This window comes from Lagenorhynchus albirostris, chromosome 8 (assembly GCF_949774975.1).
Source record: "Lagenorhynchus albirostris chromosome 8, mLagAlb1.1, whole genome shotgun sequence".
Lineage (NCBI taxonomy): Eukaryota > Metazoa > Chordata > Mammalia > Artiodactyla > Delphinidae > Lagenorhynchus > Lagenorhynchus albirostris.
In genome coordinates, this window is record NC_083102.1 from 16,194,994 (window position 1) to 16,210,799 (window position 15,806).

Genomic DNA, 15,806 nt, shown 5'->3' on the forward strand with positions numbered 1-15,806 from the left:
CCAACAGCTGCCCTCGTGTTCCTCCACTTCACCAAAATAAAGGATGACCATATAACGTATTATCCAAACCAGCACTTTTGGGGGTGGAGGTACAAGAGGTATAATTAATTACATCATGCCAGCTGATGTAAACCAGGTCTTGACCCAGGAAACCAGGTCAAGTGGCTTCTATGTGCTTCCAACTTGTGATAAACCATTTGTAGGATTTGAGTCCTGGTTGTACCACATACCAGCTGTGACCTTGGGCAATTACATGGTCTCACAGGGCCTCCAATTCCCTATCTACAAAATGGGTATAATAACCTCTCATTTAATTATGGCCAGATCTAAGTAATAAAATACGTGGCATATAAAAAATGAGTTATATCTGTGTAAGATACCAATAATTGTATTACTGTGATATGTATGATTATTCAAGCAAAAAACTAAAGACCATATCCAGAAGGAAATAATAATTGCATTCTGGGTGTTTCCAAGTTAATTCTCTGTTCTGAAGAAGTGATCCTGAAGGTCCAGAGGTGTCACTTGTTTTAGAAAAGCACCTGTGGGTTGATGAGATACTTAGTGCTCTGCAAAGTACAGTCCGAAAAGCCCTCAAATCTTTAGTCTCTATTACAGATTTCCAGTTTAATAAGTGTTATAAATATATAGCTTTTATTGAATGTTACTCTTTTTTGGGCACTCTGCTAGGAACTTTTCAAACTCTACATAGGTACCTCTAATCCTCAAAATATTGCTTATATAAATATATGTAATTTATTGCATTACTGCATACATATAAATATGGATAATCTCTATGTGTGAAGAAATTAAATGCCTTTCTCAAGGTCAAATAACTAGTGAGTGGAGAGAGAGAGAGAACAGTGACCATGTATCAGGCACTGCCTCAAGTAGACAAATGCAAACATGGTATTTGTATTGTGAAGTCTACAGGCAGAGACAAAAATTTATTCACATATTCTACAAACATAAATAATACTGCAGTTGTGAAAAATGCTGTGGAAAGATTTGATGGAGTTAGAAAATCAGGGGAGACATTCCTGAAAATGTCTATCTGATTTGAGATTTAAAGGATTATTATGAGTTAACTAGGTAATGAAGGGTGAGGAGAGCTTTTCAGAAAGTCATACCAAGTGCACGTGCAAAGGTCCTTTGGCAGGAGAGGGCATGATGAGGGTAATTGTGACATGTGCAATGTGGCAAGATCAATGGAATCGCGTGGGAATGTGGTGAAAGGTCAGGATGGAGAGGAGGAAGGGGCCAGCCCACAAAGGGCTTGGAGAAAGGAATCTGGACATTGTCCAAAGAAGAACTCACTAACAGGTTTTAAGCAGGGGAGTTCAGATTTGCCTTCTGAACAGATCACTCTGGCTGCAGGGTACAAGTCGCATGGGATTGTGTCAGAGTTGACGTGGCATGGTCAGTTAGGCCGCTTGCACTATGTAGTAGCATTAATGGAAATGGGAGAAACTTATGGATAATTTGATAGATTTGATATTTACGAGGTAAAATTGGGAGGATTTGAAGCATGCTTGGGTGAAAATCAAGAATGATGGCTTGGTTTCCATTTCTGTGCACTAAGTAGATGATGGGTTAAGAAACAGCACAATAGGGCTACTTCTGTGGGTGAACTCGTGAATGAAAGTTTGGATCTGGTGAGTTTGAGGTAAGTCTGAGATATCCAAGAGGGGTTCTGAAGTAGATAGACAATAGGATATGCAAGTTTGGTGTTCACTGGAGATGAACGGGATGGAGATAATATTTATGTCTTATCACATTTAAGGGGATAATAAAAGCTGGAGTTATGGATGAGATTGTGTTTGGGGAGAATAATGAGATAAGAGAGAGCCAAGTACGTATTTGAGGAACTTGAACTGACCATTGCTGGGAAAGCTGAAGCTAATACTTAATGACCATCAGGGAGGCTATAGAGAATGCCTGTTTCTAGATGGAGGTGAGAATAGGTGGCAAAAGACATTCTGACCAACCCTGAGAAATGAAGAATCTAAGTTTATCAAAAACTTGAGTCGGAAAATGTCTGAATGGATCCTTTCCTGGGGCTAGAGTCAGCAGCACCTCTTTGCCAAGGACACAGTCATCTCTAAGCCCATTCACTGCAGTACTTCTTATATAGACTTGACAACATTCTGCAGTAGTTTGAGTGGGATTTGACTTGCTTCTCCTTATTTGGAAAGAGGAAAGGAATTCCAGGTCAATGTCTCAAAGTCAAGCATTTGGAGAAAGCGCAAAAAAGAGGAAAGCTTCCCTACATACTTGGCCCAGCAAGTATTTCTAGAAACCTGAGCACACCTGGAGCCCCTCTATGCAATATTTTAGATATTTGAGAAATGGAAAGCAGTGGATAGAAAAAGTGCTCTGGAGAAGTTTTTCATGTGGTAGAGAAAGTGAAATAAAAATTTTTGAGGGTAGAGCTAGATAGACCTCACACTAATTTGTATTGAAATTAGCACTTTATCAAGTAAGGAACTTGCCCTAGTTGGTATACTTTCTTAAAGAATACCAAGGAGTACCTAGAATCTGACTTCCAAAATGTTCACAAGTGTATTCTAAACATGATGAATCATATGAGAAAAATATTTTATTGTTGAGTTTTCTGACTGGTATAATGCTCCGTTTAAGAATACAGCTTGGCCAAAAGACATCCAAGGACATAGCATGTAATTGTTATCATTTTCTAAGTATTTCTGGGATTTGGCACCACTGTTTCCTCAGCACTGAATTTGGAAATTGAAATGTCTTTGTACACATGCCTCATCGACACTTAAGCCAACACTCCTTCAGTATGTTGAATATTTTCCATTGCTTCATGCCTCACTCCTTGTATTTGTGAATCACTTTCCATTAAATTCCTACTACCACCTCTTTTCCTTTTATAAATAAAATGTGTAATATATACATGATTATACAGACCTATATAAATATATGTAATTTATAGCAATACAATATATATATATATAGTATACGTTATATATATATATGGCTAAAACCCTATCAGAATTACACTTAATTTATAGACTAAAACATATGTTTTCTAAGAATATACAGTCTTCAGCTATTTTCGTGTGTGCACTGCCTTTATTAAACAATCTCACTATGGGATTTGGAATTCACATACATTTAAGTAACTGTATTTTAATATAAGATTTTTTAAAAGACTAAGACTTTACACCATGTGTGTATTTCTTTCTAATGAATGTTAGATTTCTCACTCTTAAATAAAAAAGCAACACAGTGGAGACAAGAAAGATACCAGGTTCCTTTGTCATGACAGGTTTTCAGGAATCATTAAAGCTAATGTAACCTTATAATCCTAGTTTGCCTGTTACATAAACTAACCTGTACATGGCCATGGAAGACTATTTGTTAAAACTGGATTCCTCAGAGACACGTGCACACTGAGCATAAACTTCAGCTCCCTTTTTCATCATGTCTGAAATGTCCAATAATTCTGTTGTTCCTTTGTCCTCCCAAGTTTGTGATCATGCAGAGCTTCTCACACACCGTCTTCAACAAAAGGCTTGTCAGGCTTTGTCTTCCAGATTTAGGTCCAATACTTAAACATGACAAATTCCCAGCTGATGGTCGTGCCCGCTCATGTCCCCACCACAGGGCCTCGCTTAAAACAACTGGTTTAAAACAGCACATCAGTATGTCCAGACCTCTTCACAGGGTGACTGAGGGCCGGTGTCTACCACCTCGTGAACAGGGAGGGCCCACAAGACCACAGAGGGAAATCGATGCTATGTTGTTCAGAAATCATTACAAATGGAAACCATCCTCTACACAGCACTTATTTCATTTACAGCTAAGCTCCTGCCCTTTGTCCATATTTTTGCTGTTGTTTTGTTTTGATATTTAAAGCATATGTGTCATTATCAGCAGTTTTTCAAAAATTCTTTTTTTGCTTTCTGGAGTAGCTATGTCAACCACAGCAAAAATCAAAAATGAGTGCCATACAAAAAAAATACAAAGAATTTGGAAAAAGAAAAGAATTTCTATTAAATAGGTATTGTTATTCCTTTGAGAGAGCTTAGGGGTAAGATTTGTTTTCCCCCTCACTGGGATTTCTTATTTTTATTGCTCCTGGTTCATTCTTAATTTTATTCCTTATGGTTATTTTTTTCTGCTTAAGTAAAAAATTTTTTAGATTATTGCTTCTGTGTAGGGTTGAGAAAAAGTAAAATGTTTTTATTCAGCCATTTAATATCTGGTCTTTAAATGACCTCCTGTACTCCTTTATTCATAAACAGAATAGTGAGACTCCCAAGAAAAGTAGAAATAATCTGGTTGATAATTTTACGTTTTCTGTAAGATGAGCCTTGCATTCCAGACTTATTTGCTTTTCAGGACACCAGACATTTTGACTATTTGACCATCTGCTGCATATTTGAAGTAAATGTCAATCCTAAGTTTTTATACCATTCAGAGGTATAAAGAGATATAAACCTGAAAAGAATGTCTGAGAGGGATTTTTGGAAGGAATGTGCTGAGAAGTTATCACTTTTTTCTTGTACTCAGCTCTCTAGATAGTCACACTGGTATTAAAAGCATCATATTGTACAATGTAGACTGTCTGGTGGCGCCCATCCTGACGATATGTATTTGCAGATGTGTCTTCTAGGTGTTATAATGTATTTCAGGCATCTTTTCTCATCATAATCCCATGTAACCACTGGCATGCACTGGAGAGATGGCTTTCCGATGACTGGGATGTATTGGTGGCAGACACAAAGCTAAGACTTATATGATCCTAAAGGCTATGAGAAAATCCTGCGGTTTTCTGGCCACAGCCCAGAGGAGACAGATGAATTTTTTCCTCAATATCATGTGGCTGATCTGAGGGTTCAACACCTTCTCTAGTAGAGTTCCACATGTTTTTGGAAGTAGTAGAAAGATTATGCCTCTGGGCACCATCAAGATATACATGGTGAATCTTGTTTGTTTGTATGCATACGTGTATTTGTATGTGCATCTGTTTATCAGTGTGCATGTGTGTTTATATGCCTGAGTATGTGTGAGTGCATGTGTGTATTAAGAAGAGGTTGAAGAATTACTTCTAAATTGCCAATTTATTACCACTAATTCCAAATGATGAAATAATGGAATGATTTACTCTGAATACCCATATGAGGAGAATGTGTTTGCATACATGATCTGTGCAAAAACATATCATGGACATCATGTAAAGCGTATGTCTAAAGTAGCTTTTATTGGAGATATCATAGAATTCAAGCATCTGCTGTGTTTATCTTTAAATTTTAATATGCTGATTTATCTTTATGTAAATGTATCAGTATGGTTGTTTTTAAGCTCTGATGTTAAGATCATGGCACTCAAAGTTTCCCAAGAGATAGAAAATATGAAGACCCTATTTATAAGTAAGCAATAGACTTTATGTCTAAGAAAAACTTTCCTGTGGATAGCATTTTAATAGATGCCTTGTTAATTATCATAATGCTTTGGTAAAAGTTTTCATTAGACTATAAAAATCAGTTGTTCTATGGAGAACAGTATGGAAGTTCCTTAAAAAACTAAACATAGAACTACCATATGACCCAGCAATCCCACTACTGGGCACACACCCAGAGAAAACCATAGTTTAAAGACACATGCACCACAATGTTCATTGCAGCACTATTTACAATAGCCAGGTCATGGAAGCAAACTAAATGCCCAGTTTGCTGGGCAGATGAATGGATAAAGAAGATGTGGCACATATATACAATAGAATATTACTCAGCCATAAAAAGAAACGAAACTGAGTTATTTATAGTGAGGTGGATAGACCTATAGTCTGTAATACAGAGTGAAGTAAGAAAGAGAAAAATAAATACCATATGCTGACACATATATATGGACTCTTAAAAAAAAAAAGGTTCTGAAGAACCTACGGGCAGGACAGGAATAAAGACGCAGACGTAGAAAATGGACTTGAGGATACAGGGAGGGGGAAGGGTAAGCTGGGACGAAGTAAGAGAGTGGCATGGATTTATATATACACTACCAAATGTAAAATGGATAGCTGTGGGAAGCAGCCGCATGGCACAGGGAGATCAGCTCCGTGGTTTGTGACCACCTAGAGGGGTGGGATAGGGAGGGTGGGAGGGAGACTCAAGAGGGAGGAGATAATGGGGATATATGCATATGTATAGCTGATTCACTTTGTTATAAAGCAGAAACTAACACACCATTGTAAAACAATTATACTCCAATAAAGATGTTAAAAAAAAATCAGTTGTTCTAAAAGTGTGGTCCACATCAGGATCACTTGGGAATTTATTTGAAACACAGATTCTCAGATCACACCTCAGATCTACTAATTGCGCCCAACAACTTGCAGGTGCTTCTATTGTGGGCTAAAGTTTTTGAGAACTTCTGATGTAAGGCATAATATAATATGGCCCTAGTAAAGATATTCATACTGTCACAAATGTTAAGTACCCACCCTACATACAAGGGCAGTAAGGAGAGTAAGAACTACTTTGTTGAAAATAATTAAGGATAAAGTGAATTATAGCATTTTTATATACAAATAGTCCAACAATTACGCAGATTTAAATTATCCACCTCTGCAATCCATTGTAATTCTTTCTGGACACAGACACAATTTATTCACTAACACCAGACTTCCCTGGTGGTCCAAGCTTCCAATGCAGGGGGCATGGGTTTGATACCTGGTCAGGGAACTAAGATCCTGCATGCTGCAGGGTGTGGCCAAGAAAAAAAAAAAAAGTGGATGAGATATTCACTAACACCATCCCTTATCTTATAATAATAACTTGAAAACAATACTCATTTAAAAAATCCTTCAATATTACTTCCAAACGTATCCACATTTTCAGTAAATGTATAGTTTAAGGATTCAGATGAGCTGCTGGGTACATGCAAGTACAGAAGATGGGTGTCTTTTTTCCTTCACAGTTTCCCATGACTCACTGTGTGTGTGTGTTTAAGAAGCCAAAGAATAGATATTCTAGAATGTCACTACTTAATAAATATCTATCTATATTCCACAACTTACCACATTGTGCTTCCTCCATTTTTGGATGAAAAAGACTGACATATATTATAAAGTGGAAACTTCTTCCATTATGATGGCAAGATGTTTTTCTCCTCTCAGTATTTCCAACCACCTAGTCAGGAACAGCATTTGACAATTCATCAATACAGTATTCAATTCAAATTCTAAAAAATGAATTGAGAACGTTTCACTGGGACAATAATAAACTAATGAGAATTGACAGATAATGCAATTTTTTCTTTTTTTTTGCTAGAAATGATTTTGGTTTACATAAGGAACAGTAATTTACAAGGGTGGACTGTGGCATAAAAGGGAAAATTTCGGAAGTGAGTAGCCTTCCAAAAACATCATAAAATTCAAAGAAAACTAGAGTTCACTGAAAAGAGTCTCTCCCATTTCATGCATTGGTGTCTAAAGATTATCTAAAGATTATCTTTAGATTAATCTAAAGGAATCTTTCAAATGTTCAGTGTTTATGCTTTTTCTATTAAAATGCAAGCATCTCCTGGGACTGCATGCCCACTATCAGCTAACACCATGACAATGTTTGCTAAGTAAGGACTTGTGCTAATGGACCAAAGAAAATGTTCTGAGGAATGTGGGTAGTTGAGTGGACAACAAGGAAAGGATGATAACTGCTATGGAGAAAATGTAGGACACTTAGAAACAAACCATATATTTTATAATTTCTTGGAGAAACTTTCAAGGTCATACTACACTAAAAATTTTTGGCCTTTAATGTATGGGATGCTGTACTGGCCCCAAACTGAAAAGAATGGTTTGTAACATACAGTGGTTGTACAATTTTTCCTTGTTTTTCAAAGTGTAAAACATTCTGAAGGTCATCCCTTCCTCCCAGTATGATTATTTTTTATTTCACAAAAATCAGTTAATTTGGAGGAGAGCGAAGCTGTATGTCAATGAATTGGTTGCAATCTCATCAGGCAATCAGACGTGAGATCAACACAGCTGTTGGAACAGAAACAGCCAGGACGATTCTAGTTAGAGGACTGTCAGGAACACAGAGGCAAAAAGCATTGTTGTCACGTGGGGTGACACCAAAGATTTATTAATATATTCCTCCAAGAGATATTTAAAATAAGTGCTATGTTTCCAAAGATTATGACACAGTGTAATAGTAATTCTTTCAAAATTGGGTGTATAAAATCTACTTTTGATACTCTGAAGCAACATATACCATATTACATACTCAGACTTTGTGTATAATATATTTATTTGCATACAGAAATATGTATTTCTATTATACATTTTATAACTCTATTTATAGAATATGTATATTAAGCATACAGCATATTCCAGGAAGATACATCAAATATGCACACAGTTCATGCTGTAGCGTGCACCCTTTTAAGAGAAGCATATTTAAGAGGCATGGTATTATATATACATGCTGAACATACATTTTGCACAATTCATCCAGCTTTGGGTGCTTCCCTAATCTATTTGCAACGCCAGTGCTGTGATTGTTGAAAGGGATACTATCAAACTGGGGAAAAGGCAACTACCAGTGAACTAAGTAGGAGAAAATAAAAGTAGATTGCATTTCTCAGTATATGTTGCCATTGTTTTGAACTCCCGTCTCTCCCGATGTCAGATGTTCAGGGTCAAAAAAGTGGTGAATGGAAAAAGAGCAGGAGTATGTGGGACCTCCAGCTTTGACACTCAAACCAGAAAGCTTATCTATGTGGCTTATTATACTGATGACTTTGTCCTACCACTTGGGAGCTGACATTAAATTAATGATGAACTGGTAAAAAGGCAATCATTTCTTTTTTCAAGAAATGAACTAGCTTTTTCACATTCTTAAATTCCTCTTCTTAGAAGACCGCTCTGGGATATTTACATTATTGCTATGAGGAAAGAAGAAGTTCTTGACAGATATTTACCTTTCCAGTGAAGATAAAGGAGATGAATCATAATGTTTCTGAAAGAGGCTGTTAAGGTTTTTGACAGGAAAAATAGCAGCTCCAATAGAAAGTGAACATATCAACTGCAACCATTTTAATAGCCAACTACTTCAACTTCAATTGACTGGACACTGTGGCAATCGTAAGTGGACATTAAGATGTTGGAAACAATGTGCTATGTGCATGGTCTGGTGATTTTGGCTATATAGATGTGTCTTGTGTTCCCAGTCTGTGAATTACAAATACACCAGACTCAACGGATGACAGTGTGTCTGATACATGATTGGTGAACATTAACCTTTTTCAAACAGATGAACAATTTGCATTGATATTCTAAGAGTTAAACAGGATTATTTTCCCACTTATATAAAGCAAGCTCTCGAATCCCTTAAAATAGGCCAGGGTTTCTCAACTTTGGCACTGCTGACATTTTGAGCCAAAAAATTCTTAGTTGTGGGGTCTATCCTGTGCATTGTAAGCCGTTTAGCAGCATCCCTGGCCCCTATATTCACTAGATGCCAATAGCCCTCTCTCAAGTTGTGACAACCAACAATGTCTCCACACATTGTTAAATGTCCCCTGGGAGGAAAAATGGTCCCTAGTTGGGAGCCACTGAAATAGACAAATCCAGCAATAGTTAATGCAAGCCTTTGGATGCAGTCTCCATATCTTTCTAATCATCTACTATTTTCAGTATTCTTTCCATTTTTCTGATTCCGGTTTACAAAGCTTCCATGATGTGTCAGTCTATATTCAATTCCTTTCTTTAATTTTTGATTGTTTCTCTTTCAATAAGGTTGTGGTAGATACGGTGGAGATCAAGAATAGAAGGAAGAAAGGAGAGCATGTGATGGCAATGGAGAGTAAGAGGCAGTTGGATTCACGATGAGCTGGACTGCTAGAGAAGGCAAAAAAGGACCCAAATCCTGAATCCTCAATCCTTGAATCCAAAGAGTTCATCCCAACTAAAGTGATACGTTGACTTGAAGAAACAAAATAAAAATAAATATGGATCTTAAATGTAAAAGTTTACATTAAGGTAGAATAAAGATATCTGTATGAACTGATGCTGTATGTTTATAAATAGAAGATTTAGTTGGGGAAGAATGACTGAAGTTGTTGAAACAAGAAGTTATTTTTATAAAGGATAAGTTATATACAAAAATTATTGGCAATTTGCTTCTTACTAATTGCTCTTTTTTGTTGTTATTTGCCTTGTGCTTTTTTTTCAGCTCCCAAAAGTTTTGAGATGCCATCAGTGAGGCAAGTCACACAAAATAACTCTAATTGAAGTGCTAAAGTCTAATACTGACAAATTCATCATGCAACTCACATGGATATTACTGGTCAAGTTATCATAAAGCCCATAAATCTAAAATGTAAAATTTGTAAAGGGTTTTTATAAATTTGATTTCTATTGATTGGGCCATCTTTAAAAAATCTGATTGGAAGACTATAGCAAATATAGTAAGAAAAAAAAGTTGAGGGGTAAAAATAACTAAGTGTGAGTCAATATAATTGTATATTTATTTGGGGTACCAATAAAAAGTCTTACATAGACAAGATTTATATAAAGCGCCGTTGGGTAATCGTTTCTGATGTGACTCTTCTATGGGCTAGAATTTTTAAAAATGGTGAGAAGTGGCACAGGTGCAGCCACTTATATTCTTTCAGATTTTGCTGAGCTCACTTGGCCTGTTTAGGTATCCATAACATTTCTGCCATAAAGATTACTACTTCTATTGACAGAATTTTGAAGTTAAAAAATTTTAGGGAGAACTGATGATTTGAGGGGAAAAAAAGGTGGTTTCAGTATATGTTTTTTAACTACTCTATTTTTTTTCCCTCCATAGGTCATAGGATGGTTATAAACCTCACTTATCTGTAAGTTGAATATCATCCTTTAGCAAGCATTGAGGAGAAGGTCTTATTCTCTTGGGACTGACCCAAAAGTCATTGGTGCCACGTGAATAAGTTAATCCTATTTAAGTTTCCAGATGAATAAAGCAGCATCTTCCTGCTGACAAAGGCCAGGAGTTCATGTTTACAAGTTAGCATGTCATACACAGGTTAGGCAGATCAGGTTGAAACAGGATGCCCTTTCAACCTTCTATTTTCTTATCTCAAAATTCACCCGCTCTCAGTAAACTTTCTCCAACAAGAATGACCATTGTTCAATTTGATGAAACCTCAATTTAAAAAATGACTTTGGTTTCTCAAGCATATTTATATATTACGTAGGCTATTCTATTAAAATAAGAGGCTAGTTTAGTAGAAAACCAGATTGGTGAAAATATTTCACATGAAGAATCATAAGTGAACTAAATCCTCATAGGGTTTTATACCCCCAAAGAATGCAAAAGACACAGTGGGCAGGGGTGAAATACCCTTTTTCATGGCTGTCTCCGTATTTAGTGAAAGTCCTACAGATTTTGCCCTTACACAATGTAAAACAGGGAAGTATAAAAACCAATGCCATATGAGAAAAATAATGATGTAATATAATTAAGTTTTTTGTTTGTTTTTGTTTGTTTGCTCTCTTTTGATGGTGGGAAAGGGAAAGGCAAAAAAAGATAAGCATTTATTATGTTGCAATTCTCCACATAAAACCAAAACAAGAGAATAATATATGTTAAACACTCCGGAGGCCATTTCTACATCCTTTTTTGATCTTCTTTGTTCACTTCGCCATTGTGTAATGGCTTTCTTTATCTTTAACTCTCCAGGTTAGTTTGTAACTGTGGCATTTCATCCTCATATGGACACTTGGGAACAAAAAAATGAAAAAAAGGACTGAGGTTATTATTCTTTTTGTGCAGAGATAAAATTATAGATTCAGAAGCCCTTCTTCAAGAGAGTATGAGAAAGCATAGATCATTTCTTAAATCCACAGTTCCAACATGTCTCCTTAATGGTCTCCTTGCTCCTAAACTGACAGGGTTTATAAGGTACAAGTTTCAAACTGGAGCATAGGCACCATAAGAGTGTCACTGTTGGGCTCCTTAATTGCACATTCCATGATAAGACTATAAAGTGCAATGGCAGAGATCTGAAAACTAGGAGCTCTTTTATTCTGTTTCTTTTCGCCAAGCTCCCCTTGACTACCTTCTTTCTTTACAAAGATGTTTTACCTTGTTGCGCCTATGTTCTTATAATGACACATGAGAAGGTGTTTAAAGGTCTTCTTGAAGGTGGCATTACAAAGTGCATAGCAGGCAGGGTTGATAGTGCTGTTGATGTAACAGAGCCAATAACCAATTGTCCACACTGTGTTGGGGATGCAGGGTGCACAGAAGGTGTTAATGAGCACCATGACATTGTATGGGGCCCAAGTGATGATGAAAGCCAACAGAATGGCCAAGATCGTCCTGGTCACTTTCTTTTCCCGGGAAGGAGGAGGCTTCTTTTTTGCAGGCTGCTTGGTCATCTTTACAATCTTGCGAGCAACAATGTTCTGTTTTTCATTTCCATTCTGACCTGAAGAACCAACTACCTCCACGGTGGTATTAGTTGGGGTACATGAGTCACCTTTTTGGGTCTTGGTGACAATTTTGATGCATGTTTGCTTTGAGTTCTCATCTTTGGAGTGGCCCAGGGAAGTGGAAACTGTGTTTTCATCCTGGGTTATTTCATCATCTCTCATATTAGAGGCGACAGCACTGACTGAGGTGGAATCATTGGAGCTTTCCTTTTCCTCCCCCTGGACACAGTTTTCAGTCACAGCATCTCTGGGAGCTTTGCCGTTCTGGATTTTGTTGTGCTCCAGGCCATCACCACTGCCAGGCATGTTGTTGCTGTTTGGCTTCACTATCCTTCCTTGTACCAGACTTGGAGAAACTGGATCTTGATTGGCCACAGGCTCCTTTTTGTCCTTCTTTATCCTGCTCTTACTGGCTCGGGATATGTGCCAGTATAACACAGTCATGATGATCACAGGCAAATAGAAAGCTGCAATGGCGGTGCCAAAGGTGACAGCAGCATTGGAAAAAAACTGAATGTAGCATTCCCCATCCTCCACAGTTCTCACCCCTACAATGAACTGCCAGAAGAGAATGGCCGGAGCCCAGAGGATAAAGGAGAGGACCCAGGCGGCTGCAATCATCATACCTGCCATTTTTGTGGTCCGCTTGACGGGATAGGTGAGCGGTTTTGTGACGCAGAAGTATCTGTCAAAGCTGATGATGAGCAGGTTCATTACTGAGGCGTTGCTGACCACATAGTCCAGGGCTAGCCAAAGGTCACACACCACAGGTCCCAAAGGCCAGTAGCCAATCACAGTGTAAAGGGTGTACAGGTTCATGGAGAAAACACCAATGATGAGGTCAGCACAGGCCAAGCTGAACAAAAAGTAATTGTTGACGGTCTGGAGGTGGCGGTTGACTTTAATGGAGACCATGACCAGGATGTTCCCAATAATGGTCACCAAACTGAGGGACCCAGCCACAAGGACAATAAAAACCACTTCAAATGTCTTATAAGGACTGGTCAGAGCCAGGCCATTGTTAGAGGAGTTTGTTGAGTTATTCATTTTGTGTTCTCTAATCAGTAGCCAAGTAGCCAAATACACATTTAAACCTGCAGGGAAATAGAATAAAATTAACAAATACATAATATAAACATTGCTTTAAAATATATCAGATGCTCTCTTTTGAACTACAATTTTTACTCCAAAATCTTCCTTCTTTCTCCTACAAGTTTATTGTGACTACCTGCCTCGATTCCCCCTCTGAAAAGCAAAGACTTTAAATGAAGGATTCAAAAGATCCTTTCAGGCTGGCAATGTATTTGAAGTCTGATGACATTTTGAATATGTTCATATCTAGAACTGAATATCTATCTATCTATCTATCTATCTATCTATCTATCTATCTGTCATCAGTCAATTTAACTGAGCATAATACTGATGAATTGAACTAAATAAGCCAAAATTACACAAAAAACTTTCCAAAGCATCAGGAGGTTTCTGGTATAGACATAAAAATTAATAAACCAATAGGAGGACTAAATTATGGGGGAAGCATAAAACATATAACATTGTGTGTGACTTTTTCCACCAGGTTTCTCTAAGTGTTTTTCATAATAATACTGATAATGATAATAATAAAGATAATAATGATACTCCTTTTAGCCAATACATTCCCCCCAGTGAGTATTATTTTTTTCTGATCTCCATTTTACACTTGTAGTTAGTGTCACATAGCATATTCTATGTAGTTAGCAATATTCCATATCCTGCAAAAGAAATTATTTATCAAATGTATATTGATATGATTATATGAATTTTCTGATTTTTTTTTTTCAAATCACTACCAAGTCTATTATCTTATTGTTCTTCCAGACAAATCTTTGGTACAGTCAGGCTAGAAATTATATTTGTTCAGCAGAACAGGGAACTGAAGCCCAGAAAGATTAACTAATTTATATAAGGTCACATATCAAGTCAATGATAGAGATAAGACTATGAACCTTAGTTTGTTCAATCATTCGCTCATTCACTTTGTCCTCACATACCTATTAAGTAACTCATGATTAAGCATTATGATATACTCTGGGTATTCCCTGATAATTAAGACAAGGTCCTTGCCTGGGAGAGGCATACGCTCTGGTGGCAGTGATGGGTTGGTAAAGGAGCAATTATTAAGCTGGAGTGCACTTTCTGCTGCCCAACCCTGTTGTGTCTAAGTAAACACACGTTCACCATTTTCAGATAATATCATCGAAGTCTGGAGACAATTGAGCAATCTTTCGTAAGGGACACTGGAAAGAAAGTTGAGTTTTATCAAATGAGCTATGACATATTTCTGGGGACACAACCTCTGAAGGAAGTGGCCCAAGTTGACAAAATCAATGAGTTGTGTGTATCAGAAAGTAAGCATTGTTGAGAAGTTATTTGTTGGCATTTTGAAATTGAGAAATCTCTATTTATTCAGGTCCCCATAATTACAAAGAAATACAGATGGGGCAGTGATTTTCCCTTGAAATTCATGTAGAAAATTATTTCATAGTACAAACAGCATTTAAACGAAATGGATTATTCTTCTTGGAAAGCAAGTTATCTTCAAGTATATTTTTAAAAAACAATAACTTAGGAGGAATTTGGCCTTAATAAACAAGACCCAAAACTCAGAAGCCATAAGAAAAATATATGTAAGCACTATATAATTATTTGAAATTTTTGCATAAAAAAAGTAAAAATAAAAATTGGGAAACAATATTTGTAAAAGCACATGATAAAAAGTTACCTAATGTCCTTAATATAAAAAAGTTTTGAAATGAAATAAGGAAAGATGAGAACACTAACAATCTAAAACATTGATACACTCGCTAGATGAAAGACAAATTAAATGTTAAATTTTAATCATATGAAAAGATATTCAACATCACAATTAAAAAATGCAAATATGTTGTCATTAGTTGGGATATAGGAGGTGGTTTAGTTATTCCATGACCTACTATCCTGACGCTGACTCATCATTCTAAGCACCCTAAAAGGCAAAGACACCCAAATCCAAGTCACCCATAGACAACTGTAATACAGAGTGAGAAAAGAAAATGCAGACACAAACAGCGGAAACCATTTCTTCATCCACAGTTGTTAAAATTATTGGACATTATTGGTTGGAGTTACTGGGGTAATTTCCTTGCAGGGAACCGTATCTATATCTCTAAAAATGTAAATACATTTATAAAAATTTAACATTGAAGAAACACTTGTCTCAGGAATACTACATATAGGAATTTATATTTCAGCTATAGTTAGAAAAATGTGCAAGAGGTCTACTCAAAGACGTCCATTCAGAAATATTATAGCAAAAAAAAAAACCACGTAGAAACAT

At 36.7% G+C, this 15,806-nt stretch overlaps 1 protein-coding gene across 1 annotated transcript; it reads right to left on the reverse strand.

The window, feature by feature from the left end:
- Window positions 1-12,097: 12,097 nt before the first annotated feature.
- Window positions 12,098-13,498, reverse strand: CHRM2 (cholinergic receptor muscarinic 2). Its single transcript, XM_060155956.1, has one exon. The coding sequence runs from the start codon at window positions 13,496-13,498 to the stop codon at window positions 12,098-12,100; it is 1,401 nt and encodes a 466-aa protein (XP_060011939.1).
- Window positions 13,499-15,806: the final 2,308 nt, after the last annotated feature.